This window comes from Carassius auratus, unplaced genomic scaffold (assembly GCF_003368295.1).
Source record: "Carassius auratus strain Wakin unplaced genomic scaffold, ASM336829v1 scaf_tig00215565, whole genome shotgun sequence".
Lineage (NCBI taxonomy): Eukaryota > Metazoa > Chordata > Actinopteri > Cypriniformes > Cyprinidae > Carassius > Carassius auratus.
The window spans coordinates 29560-42881 of NW_020528142.1; the positions used below are offsets into that span (position 1 = coordinate 29560).

A 13322-nucleotide genomic window follows, 5' to 3' on the forward strand; every position below is an offset into this window, starting at 1 on the left:
CTGTCCGGCTGTGAATGCAGTGCAGAATCGCAATAGTGCAGAATCACGCTGGCACACGTTGGAGCAGTTACTGCGCATGCTCGACGCGCAATGTCCAGCCTTGCCAAGACCTGCCCCTATTCTTCTCCAATGAACGGGCAAATTTACAAGCGGCATAAGCGTTCACTACATTATGGCCGAGACGGACGGTGACAACTTGAGGATGAGATGTTGTTGACAAACCACTGAATATCTGCTAAATGCAACGTTGGTGCCCAAACAAGAAAGTCTTTTCTTCGATCCTGCTAAAATCAGGTAACGTTACAGTGCCATCATATCCTAAGGCAGGCGCATTGGCCCGGCTGCGCGCATGCCGTCCCCGGTTGCATGTGCATGACATTTTATTATATCGCATGTCTAATAGAAAATAATAACCAGCTAAGTCAGCAAAACGGTATTCGCTTTGAAAATTAATAAAGGTGAAAAGCGAATTGCATTTAGAGCAAGCCCTTTAGCGATCATGTCATTTCAGCAACAATCCGCAATGGATCCTGTCTGCAGCCAGACTCGACAGATGGTGCGGACACACCGCATTTCTTCTAGACGTTAGAAGTATTGGGCTGCATTCTATGTTAATTCAAAAAGTGTTCAGTTAAATTTGTCCAATAGACATTAAAGCTGCATCTCTCCATATCGATAGCACTATTTAGGCTACTCAGTCTTAGTGATTTATAAAGCCATGTCTATTAATGTGTAATGAGACGTTACTTATTTTTAAACCATATTTAACCCTTTTGCAGGTGGGTTTTTGTAAAAGCCGTTGGGGGTGAAGCTACCGGTACAGCTACAGATATTGGAGAGGACAGATCTGTTTTTCAGAGCTGCTGGCGAGAGCGCGCGACCTTTCTGGAGCGCAGGCTGATTTAAGGACCGCGCGAGCGACCGGAAAATGAACCATGGCAACCGCATCTTTCGGGAAAGAGCTCGAGCGCACTTTTCATCATTTGCGTTCATTTGCCCTTTTTGGAGAATAATTAATCGGGTAGTTTTATGTGGTTTATTGGTTATTGAGCTGTTTTTGTAAGTGATTGTTTGTAGTGCATCTGACGCGGGATATGGATATTTGGACTTGGTTGCGTTAAAGGGACCCGCTGCCTGTCTGTCCATCATAATGGATCAAGATGATAACCAAGAAACATGTGAACCCCCACCGCATGCCCTTTACGGGCCTAACCGGATCCGGCCTTCGTCGTACCGGGCTCTGCGGAGTGCCGTGTCCAGCCTTGCACGGATTGACGATTTTTGCTGTGAAAAAATCGGATCCGGGTTCTTCTCAGAAGTCTTTAAGGTAACTTTGCCTCTTTTTATATCTACCAATGATAATCCATGGTCGTAGATTTTTTACAGTGGTCATGTTTTTTTCTGACAGATGTTTGGTTGCACCTTCTGATGATTTGCACTTTAAATAATTAGTCAAGTTAAGAAGCAGTAAGAGAGAGTTTTCATGATTTGAACAGTCCATGGATTTCATAAAATACTATTAATTCTGAGCATTCAGGCCGCTAGTGAAATTAATTCACAATGACTTGTGAGATGAGAGATGAGCCTCTGATTTACAACCTTAAACTATAGTTTATAATGGAAACTGATTATCAGTATTCAGTTTGACCAATATGTGTGTGCATGTGTGTGTAAAACTTTTATTTGTTTATTTTTTGTTACTTTTATTTATTTTAGTAAATTTTTGTCTATTTTGTCTACCAATAAACGGGACTTCTGTCAAAATTTTCACCAGCAATTTTTAAATGATAAAATTTAGCTTTGTTGGTATAAATGTTGGTATAAATTAATGTATTTAGCTTGATTCAGTAATGTTAATGATTAATGAAAACCAGTTAACATGATAACATTTTTGTTAAAATGTTTTCATTAAAGAATAGCAGTGCTGTTAAAAAAAGCATTGTTTAATAATAGCCATAAAATAAAACGCCATAAACATTTATTATAATATTACAAATAATCCATAATTAATATAGCAATTTTTTAATGATCATTTCAATTTTGTGTCAAAAAAAGAAATGGATTCAGAACATTGTTCACAAAGAAATAGTTTAAACCAATTTGTAAGCATACACTGGAATTTGAATAACTGTGTAGTTTAAAAAAAGACACATATCCTGAAGTCTCACAGTCTCATTCATCTTGTATATAATCCAACAGAGTCATATGTGTCCATGTTAAGAGCAGCAGTGTATATGATTAATGATAAGACAGGTTGGTTGTACTCGACAGTATAATCAGATTACCAACCTGCCCTAATCTGTCTGCCTCTTCACAGAGGGGTGTGTGTGTGTGCTTATTGGCCCATGTCTATTGCTTTCATTTGAAAGTTTGTCCATCATTGTCCCATATTTAATAACAGACACTCCTTTCATACTTTTTAAGAACATTGTGGACCACAATGTAATTTTATTTTATTCTTTACTGTTTTGTGTGTGTGCGTGTGCGTGTGTGTGTGCGTGTGAGCTGTCATAGTAGCTGTCATACTTCATTAGTGGTTACAGTAAAGTCAGAAAATACAGTAAAGTAACTAAAGAGGTCTAATTTCTAATGCATAACTTTTATTTGTATCTATAAATAAAGAAAAGCAGAGCAGTTTTGGTACATTTTTGAATATTTATATTTTTGCTCGACAGTAGGCCTAAACAACTACATATCATTGCAGAAAGCTGTGAATGTAACTTTTGAAAAATTTAATGTTTAATGAAAGTGGTTTGTGTTTGTGCCACCTCAAGAAAACTCATTTGTCTTTCATTTTCCTTTTTAGAAGTCAAAATGTATAAAACATTTGGTGTCACCGCAAAAAAAGTGTAATAAAAGAATTAAGTCTAAATGACAAATGACTCTGTAAGGCACAGTTTGAAATATGAATGTATTACTGACATGCGGTTCTCAAATAGTTATAAATCAAAGTCAGCCTGATATCTGATTTATATACATGGGCTGGTGTATGTTGTGGTGTTTGGTGATGCCCATGTTTTGTGTGTGTGACGTTGCTGTGATGATGTCATGGTTTCCTGCTGGTCAGATGGGATGATGGGAAATCCAGAAAGCCTGTTAGTGCACTAATGGCTTTAATACTCAGTATACTCTACTGGATCTTTCTCCAACTCTCTCTACCTCATAAACACACAAAGCCATATTTATGTCAGTCTAACGCATGTTGCGGAGTAATTCTGCCTAGTAGGGCCAGAAAAAGCTTTAGATACTCTTGTGCAGATGTACAGTAGATTTTATCCTGAATGAGAACAGGTCATTAACGCGACTGAATGAACATACTCTGCTGTGCTGGCCAGATGTGGAGTTTTAGGCACTCCGGCATAGTGTACAATGGAAATATTTTGAAAAGTTAAAAATTATGGGAGATGATAAGCACCCTACAGTTTCTACATACAGAAGCTTGATATTAATATATATAATTATTTCTGTTATAACAACTCTCTGAGAGTTTAACATGGTAATTTACATGACAATGTTAATGTGTTTGGTCTTGGCAGAATATATTTGAAGGTGAAGGTGAAAGTGACATTCAGCCAAGTATGGTGACCCATACTCAGAATTTGTGCTCTGCATTTAACCCATCCGAAATGCACACACACAGAGCAGTGAACACACACACACACTGTGAGCACACACCCGGAGCAGTGGGCAGCTATTTATGCTGCGGCGCCCGGGGAATGCTGCGGCGCCCGGGCTGCTGCTACACTGCTGCTGCTTAGACTCGCTACTTCCAAAACATCCACAAACATGTTGCTGTGAGCACGTAAGAAATACTGATGCTGCACATATAACATATATGAAAAAAACATATATAACACACATGCAATCACCCTGTAGCAGATGTATAGAGGTGAAGCTGGGAAAAGTGGGGGGGGGGGGGGTGCAACGTTTTTTAATGTTCCTGTAGCTCAATTGGTAGAGCATTGTGCTATCAAGCACAAGGTTGGGAGTTCGATTCCCCAGGAACACATGATAGGTAAAAAAAAATATTCTTGATAGCCTGAATGCACTTTTAGTCGCTTTGGATAAAAGCGTCTGCTAAATGCATAAATAAAAATTTTTTATTTAACTGATACAGCAAAAAATATTGATTTTAAATGGTAAGAGATGCCCAAACCCTTTAATACAACAGGCCAAAAATCTGATTTGATTCAAAAGTAAATGTTCAATCACATTAAAAAAAATTGCCCTTAAATGTTTCCTACCGTGTATCCTGAACATAAATACATGCTCTCAGTTTTGACATTTATTATGCTGCTTTAATTTGTTCTAAATAACAAACACATTTACATATGTTTAAAAGTACTAAATTTGTTCCTGTGCATATGAATTCTTTGAACTACAGTGCTTTTCTTAGAATATCTGCTGATTACAACAGTCAGATTTTGCCCCTTGACAAGGCAAGGTTGATAGCTACTCTCAAAATTGTGCTTTGATATGTTCACCTGTAGAAGTCTATGGTTAAATCTCCAATTAGCAGTCAAAAGCTTCAAATGCATTTGCTGAAGATATGACTAAGGTACCCATGGTGGTAAAATACTTGTTTTGGTTGAGTACCAGCTGTAGCATGGCACGCCAAATCAAAAAGGCAAATGGTCATGGGCTTGTTTGGGCATCTCTGGTCTATTACATGTATCATACAAATGAATAAGTCTCTGAATAAGTGTGTGTGTGTGTGTGTGTTGTGCAGGTGCAGCACAGGATCACAGGGCAGGTGATGGCTCTGAAGATGAACACACTGGCCAGCAACAAAGCCAACATGCTGAGAGAGGTGCAACTCATGAACCGCCTTTGCCACCCCAACATCCTCAGGTGTGGGATTTAGCATTGGTCCTTTTTTGTACATAAAACCGGGAATACTTCTCTCTGTATTCATTGAATGATATAAAATACAACAGTGTAATGGCATAAATAATATTTTTCTTGGGTTATGTATTTGTAGGGTCTGACTTTAATGTGATAAAATGTATATGTATCCTGTTGAAAAATGATCCCAGGTTGAAAGTACATATTCACAAAAGGAATACAAAAAATATAGAAAATAAAAAGTTGTTCTCACCTTCATTAGGTTTTGGGGGGTGTGTGTTCATGAAGGACAGCTTCATGCTCTTACAGAGGTAAGACATTGCATAGAAATCCAGACTTCAGGAGTAAATGGACTGTCGGATTGATATGATAATAACTGTAATGTCACCGTTTACAGTACATAAATGGGGGCAATCTGGAGCAGCTGCTGGACAGTGACATATATCTGTCATGGATCGTGAGGATAGGTCTGTCTCTGGACATTGCAAGAGGGCTGCAGTATCTACACAGCAAGGGCATTTTCCACCGAGATCTTACATCAAAGGTACAGACACAATGACAGTCATAAATGGTTTATTGTGCCAGCAGCTCTGTCTGTTCATTTTGTGCTTGCTGCACGCTGGAGACATGGGACAAAAAAGAGCATTGCAGTGATGTCGTGTTTTTATAGGCCAACCATCACCGTTTTTCTTGAAAAAAGTAGATTTTTTATGGGCTTTTTTTGATTAGTGGAGAAACTAAGCTGTGATTAGCAAAAGTTGATTCATACACATTTTGTTAGTCATGATCATATTCATAAAGGAACACTAATTTGATGAATTTTGATGTCTAAATACAATCTCCAGAAGTACAAAGTGAACAAATAACACACTGGTTGCATGATTTTAACGTCACTAACATTACGCTTCTGATAACAATATTTTAGTCTATATTTAAAAAACATTTACCTGAAAATCTGAGTAGGAATTGTTTGCAAGATTGTGATTATAAACGCAATGAGGCTTTAAAAGTAAATTAGTGAATAGATGAGTTTAATTGGTCGGCGTGATGAGGTTAAATTTCCTTAATAATCAATGTAATCAAACAGACATGCTAACATTTTAACTCGTTTTGGGTTTTGGCCTACAAAAATGTCATCAATGCAGTATTCTATGAATAAGGCTAAGAACCTTGAAATACTCTACCATTATATCCTATGAAATACCCTGACTAGACTACTGTACTATACAGAACTGTCTGGTCCGTTGTGACAATGGTGCTTTTACTGCTGTGGTTGGGGACTTTGGGCTGGCAGAGAAAATCCCTGCTTACAGGTCAGTACATCTCTCCTTTTGACACACATTTGATAATGACATTTAAATGGATCAGTACTTAACTAGAGACACAACCAAAAGTATGACAGCTATCCAGAAAGGCTATATTCCAAACATAGGCCAAATATTGATATAAAAAAACCTATGCTTTGTCTTGCTTGTCTACAGTGATGGTGTTGAAAAGCAGCCGTTGGCTGTTGTGGGCTCCCCCTACTGGATGGCTCCGGAAATGTTAAGAGGAGAGCTGTACAATGAGAAGGTTTCTTATCTTTCAACACTAACAAGTCAGCGTCCAACTCTACTTGTGTGCCTGTGAAACTTTATTCATCTAATTTTCATACCATAGGTGGATGTTTTTGCGTATGGAATAATCCTTTGTGAGATTATTGCTCGAATTGAGGCTGACCCAGATATCCTCCCACGAACAGAGGTACATAACTGCACACCACCAAATGAAGCATAGAATCAACCACAGAATCATGTCAATCAACTGATCAAGCTTAAAAATAAAACTGTTCAGATTACTTTAATAACTAATAATTAGTAGCTAAATTTAATCTAGCCTCAGCCTATGTTTATATTTTCTATGTCTGGGTAATGATAACTGAAATGTTGATATTCTGCAATTGTATTAAAACACAAAATATATCTGTTATACTAAAATGTAATCAAATTAATGCAAAAATAATATGATTATTTTGCTTTTGTTTTCTTTGCTCCCGTGTTTATTTCTAAATATGATGTGTGCATATGCATAAGCATATAGTGTATTCAGATCCATTCTAAGAATTCAACGAAGTTACATTTTTCATGACCACTTCAGATTAGACTTTGATATCAATGTTTACTTTTTAATTTCATGTCTCCCTCTGCTGGTGAAGCAGCATGGTGGAGTATATTTCCATAAAAATAGGTTTATTTTTAGAAAACAACACATTGTTGATTATTGCAAACATCCAGATTAATCTCAAATTTTCATGTGAAGATGCCTGGACAGAGCAGTAAATGTCATCTGGCTGTTTGTCTGTAGGATTTCGGACTGGATGTTGACACCTTTGAGCATATGGTGGGAGACTGTCCACCTCCGTTCCTTCTTCTGGCTGTCAGTTGCTGCAATGTAAGCCACATATGCATATATACACTCAGAAGTTCAGTGTAGTGTACATGTCATGCTCTCAGTTGTATTTAATTTGTTATGCTCTTTCTGTGGTAGATGAGTGCAGACAGTCGTCCTGCCTTTTCTGAAATAGTAGTGACACTTGAAAGGATAGAGAGAGAGAGGAAGATGAGTGAAGCTCCAATCATTCTAGGTAAGTATGTTACAGATAACACAGGCAGGGGTTGAAAGGACTAAATCAGTGCAATACATTAACAGTAGTAGTAATTTTAAAATAGATAGATTTTTTAAATAGAAAGTTTTTTTCTAAATTGTAATAATATTTTACAATTAAAAAATAATAATTAAATGCAGCCTTGGTGAACATAAGAGACTAAAATCACTTTTTTTATTACTCTTTTTACATCCACCAATAAATAATTTAGCAGTTTTCTCAGTCCTCTGACAACCAATCCTTGTTGTGGTTTCCTCAGAGCCCCTTGTGATTGACGTCAGTCCGTATAGGAGGAGAAGCTCTCCATGCTGTCCTGGTGACCAGCGCCTGTCCCGTAGTCAATCAGACGTATTGCCCCCTGCCACTTCACCGTGTTTAGGCACACCTGCACGTGTCAACCCATTCTCTCTTCGCCAAGACCTCAACGGTGGTCGCATCAAGCTGTTCGACACCCCTAGTAAATCTGTCATCTCCCTTACCTTTACCCTTCCACCTCCTCCAGACCCCTGTGCCTCCCAACCACTAAACGGGAGCCTGGGGCTCCGGGGCCCTCCTCGAAGGTGTCGCTCCCTGCCATGCACCCCCGAGCTGGGACGACAGCTACCCTCCTGGGACCAAGAGGAGGAGAGGACTGAAGATCTCAGAGACAGAATGAAAGAGAACGAGGCAGAAGTATGGCAAGACGAGGTGGTGGACTCAGGCCTGGTTCTGGACTTAGATATGGTGTCTTTAGAACGGGTAGAAGAAGAGGAGGATGAAGAGGTGGAGAAGGAGCGACTGAGCCTCACAGAGCCCATGGACTGTAGCAGCTCGCCCGACACAGCAGAAGGAAACGTGTCAGGGAAGCAGTTTATCAGCGGTTCTTCTTATTCCTCGTCCTTGCAGTCCAATGGTTGGGCTACACCCATCTCTAATGGACCACCGTTATTACCTCCCCTTCCCCGATTGGACAATAACAATGGACTGCTGAGGCCTGGGCGGCCAATAGCATGGGCAAGACTGAACGGTTACCGAGGCCCCGCTCTGGAGCCTTTACCACCCACTACCGAACAAGGCGATGTGATTTCTTGTCCAGCCTGCTGTCTGGCTGGGTTCAGCTTCCCTTCTCTGTGCCTGCGTAGAGCTCCTCCCTCGCGCCGTGGACCTCTGCGACGACCGTACAGGAACTTCAACGGAGGCGAAGCATCCGCAGCCACAGCAAAGGGACTGTTCTGTCGGGGAGCGATGGGTCTGGCTCCATCCACAGCTACTTGTGAGCCAGGCTTACCCCTCCCAGAGGCACAGACCTAAAGATGACCACTGCGACATCATCTCAGAAACTGCAATGCCACACAGTGAGTGCAGTGTGGGTTGATGTAAAGGGATAGTTCACCCAAAAATGAAAATTCTGTCATTTACTCACCTTGATGTTGTTCCAGACGTGTATAACTTCAGTCTGAGAAACACAAACAATGTTTTGAAAAATGCCACACTGTTTTTGTCCATACGGTGAAAGTCAGTACTATTTCATTGGTTGGATCTTTAAATCATTCTTTAAAATATATTCGTCCTATTTTACAGAATAAAGAAGTCATATGATTTTTGGCATGAGGGTGAGTAAATAATGACAGAATTTTTTAGGGTTCCAAAATATATTTAAAAAAATTAAGCAGATAGTATCATATGGCTTTGTGCGATTGTCAAATTGCATAGGTTGAAACAGTTTCGACTGAGAACACATGTCTAAATGAACAGTGTTGCAGCTGTGCATTTATTTTAAAAATACTTTTATTATAATAATTTTACGGTTGTACTATAAAATAAAATTGTATTTATTAAATTTCCAATTTTAAAATGTCCATTAAATGCTATTACAGTATATTTATTTTTTTGTTTAATTATTTTTATTTAATAATATCATAAAATCATAATATTAATTGTTGCTTTGTAGTCATTTTGAATAAGATAAAAACAATGGCAATTTGGCCTATGAAAGCTTAAGTGGAAAGAGATTACTTAAGAGATTACATAATATTTTTAACTTATGTTTTAAAAAAAAAGTTGTTTCTTGTAGTGTTATTCAATTATTATTTTATTTCTAGATAAACATTGCACAGTATTCAAGCCATCTGCTGAAAAGTCTATATATATATATATATATATATAGCATTATGTATTGCATTATATATAGCAGTAAAGCTTTTTGTTTTTGGGTGAACTATCCCTTCAAAGGTGTGTACAGGATAGAAGTGACACACAGGAAAGAAGTGAGGAAGAAAGGCTTTCTGGTTCCATAGTGCCAGTTCTTTATCATGGTCTTTTTGCCGTAATTCAGAATAACTTAATACCATTACTGTTCAATAATGGCTGCTTTTCATTGTGTGCTCTTTTTGGCTCCATAAATGTTTGATCGACTGAAAGCCACTGTGTTTAAAAGGACATAAATACTGTGTTTGTAGTAAGGGAGACCTACAGTACACGATAATAGTGGCATTTTAAGTATTTTAATTGTATTATCTGATTTATTTATTTATTTATCAGAAAGACTGAATGCTCTTCACTTTGCTGTGAGAGTGGACTCGGGTGCGTGACACTGGCTACTGATGTCTGACATCAGAGACATTTTTGTGATACATGTGTATGTTTAGATGCAATGTATGCAGTAAATCATGGTCATTATGTAAAGTGTACTGTACTAATAGGCATTTTTTTAAATGAAAACTGATACATTTTGAGTTTTACACAAAATGATGATGTAGAAGATAGTGGTTTACATTTTTTTATCTCCCCCTTGTGGTCTGGAGGATACACTCTTGTTAGATCACTGCTGCTGTAGGAAAAAAAAATCAGATTCCTCTCACATGAGAGATGTTAGAGGACATTTACATTCACGTTTGATCTAGCTCAGCTTTTTTGTGATGTTCAAGGTATGAAATCGTATTTGAAAAGCAAAAGAGCATCTCGCACAAAGTGTTTTCTGATGGCCACTAATATTTACTCAAGACAAGAATGACACACCCCAGTAAAAATTATTAACTTTTTACAATTTTTGCTTTGTGTTTAAACATGATTGTAAAATTCTGAGATTCCATGTCTGTTATGAAGAAGTGTTTTATGCCTCAGAAACACATCCACTGAATTTCCTCATGCTTGTTTATGTACATCTGCTTATGAAATGAGCATAGGAAGTATCTGCATGCTGAGTACTGTACAAAAGAGTGATCTGTACGTATCAGTGCATGACAATAGACAAGAAACTGTCTAGCACGTTAAAACTTCCCTTCAGACTGGCATCAGAGGTGGAGTTGTCTCAAGGCATTTTTGTCTTCTGAATTCTGAGACAAGATATGGATGCAATAAGTGCTCTTGTCTTAATCAGTAACTTTAACATTAGGTTCTTGAAGCGCATATATATTTTCTATTACTAATCTGTGAAGCATAGAATTGGGCTGAAGCTAAGAAGCTGTTTTAACTATACATTTTCATGCACAGAAGAGATGAAAGCAATTTGATCAGGTGTATCTGAACAGCACAAACATTCAGAAATTGCCTCCTTTGTGTCAGTGAAGAAGTGATGTTATAGCGGATGGGATGTGGATGGATTTGTAAGGTCCATGTGACATCTTACTGTGTAAAGATTGGTTTCTTTTTTAAAAGACAACCTCTTTCTCTCTGAAAGCAAAGCACTTATCACTATTATTACTTTTATTAGTTCTGTGGAACATCAGCTTTAATACATGTCAATGAATTGTTATTTATTAAAATGTCATAAATAAATAAAAAAAGATTGAATGTAGAAACTGTCATTTTTACATTAAAATGTATTTGAAATGTTTACAGAAATTGCAATTGATCAGTTACGTCGCCACAACATAACTTTGTGACATTGCCAATAAGTAACTGCAACGTAGTGGCAATGTTGTGAATCAATAGATGTGTGCTGATAATCAGTTGGTAATTTTTTATAATTATTTATTTTCTATGGGCAGACATGCAGTAGTTTAACCTAAGTTTAAACTATTTTAAAGGCTGTTTCAGCTGTGAATGTTGAATACAGACTCTAAATGAATTCAGTTCAGAATGTTACCAGTCTAACAGAGTTGTTGAACGTTTTTGGTATAGCTGTCCAGAAACAGGAAAATGTCAGACACCGTCCTCTCCAGCAGTTAATGTGTTGCAGCAAGACAATAGAGATCTCACATGTTTCTCACATGTTTCCCTTCTTTTGTCATTTTGGACTTCATTTTCTCTCAGAGCATTCTCATGTCTCAGATGTGTCTTCTTTTATTTCTCCTAAGGAATTTTATAAGAAACATCTGAAAAAAAGCAACTGCTGAGCAACCAATTTCTCATCCGGGAAGTGCTCTAAGAGATAAAAATATTAACAACGGTGGAAGCAGATATTACTCAAAGATAAGCATTTCTATGGTGAAGTTTTGTCTTCTATAAAACACATGGATTTAAATGTAGTGCCTTCTAGTTGATGGTAACTAATTTTTTTTTTATGAATGAGCAGAAGCTCTGAAACAGGCTAGAACAAGCTAGCAAGGGAGAAAGCATCGCTTGCTCGCGTTTCTCGCGTTGACTATAGCCCCTTTCATACTGCCATTCCGGCAAATACACAGGGAAAGTGTTCCTGCAATTGTTCCCGGGTCGCTAGATTTTGCACTTTCACACTGCCAGTGATGACCCGGTATATGTGCGTGCTTTCACACACAACCCTTGAAGATCCCGTAACGACACGTGACATCAGTGCGTGACGTGTAATGTACGAGTTGAAAACGCTAGGCACGTTATACTTTCACTGAAGCAAGCAAACGATCTCTGCGTCAGAGCGGAAAGTGAGGAACTAACTGATCTCTGCTTCATTACAGTTTGCACATATGATTTCGTCGCAAACGTTGATCTTCCTTCAAAAAAGCCGGTAAAAGAGTCACACAATAACGTGCATCATCATTTCTACACGGAATCAGATCTGGCTTTTGTTCACACAGCGCTCGTCCCAGGTCGAACCCCGCAATGTTACTAGGTCCCCGACCCGGGTTCAATGCGGTAATCAATCCCGGGACGTGGTTGCTTTCACACAGAAGGCGACCCGGCAATGTTCCGGAAATATTGCGGGTCCGATGTGCAGTGTGAAAGGGGCTTATGTAACAGCCCTAAAGATCCCATAATGACACGTGACATCAGGGCGTGACGTGTAATGTACGAGTCAAAAACATTAGGCAAGTTATACTTTCACTGAAGCAAGCAAACGATCTCGGCGTCAGCGCGGAAAGTGAGGAACTAACTGATCTCTGCTTCATTACAGTTTGCACATATTTTGTCGTCGCGAACGTTGATCTTCCTTCAAAACAGCTGGTAAAAGAGTCGCACGATAACCAGTGGTGGACAGTAACGGATTAGCTTTACTTCGTTACTGTACTTAAGTACATTTTTCAAGTATCTGTACTTTACTGGAGTAGTGTTATTTTGAGTAACTTTTACTTTTACTTCACTACATTTCAAAGCATAAGATCGTACTTTTAACTTCACTACATTTCATAAAACATATCGTTACTCCCTATAATATATCACGTGCTCCGACACGCAGAAGCGGTGTCTGATTCATCATGAACGAACTGATCGAGTCTTTTCAAAATAAGCTTTTAAATCGGATCGCAAATCGCACCAAACGATTCGTTTACGAATTGGAATGATCCGATTGCAGCTGTTCTGGAGTCGACCACCCACTGATTCAAATGAACCATTTAGTGCGAGTCTACAGAAGTAAGAACCGGGAGATCTTGTGAGCGCGCGTTCGTCTGATGTTGCTAAAAGTAAGTTATTAATGTCGAAATTTAGGATTAATTAT

General features: G+C 38.4%; 1 protein-coding gene across 1 annotated transcript; it reads left to right on the plus strand.

The window, feature by feature from the left end:
* The first annotated feature begins 110 nt into the window (after positions 1-110).
* On the plus strand, positions 111-9531 carry LOC113095024 (dual specificity testis-specific protein kinase 2-like). The gene is made up of 11 exons (XM_026260638.1): positions 111-294; positions 780-1327; positions 4730-4851; positions 5108-5156; positions 5243-5389; positions 6076-6158; positions 6327-6417; positions 6505-6588; positions 7189-7275; positions 7372-7468; positions 7749-9531. The coding sequence occupies exons 2-11, from the start codon at positions 1151-1153 to the stop codon at positions 8777-8779; spliced, it is 1968 nt and encodes a 655-aa protein (XP_026116423.1). The 5' UTR covers positions 111-294; positions 780-1150; the 3' UTR covers positions 8780-9531.
* Positions 9532-13322: the final 3791 nt, after the last annotated feature.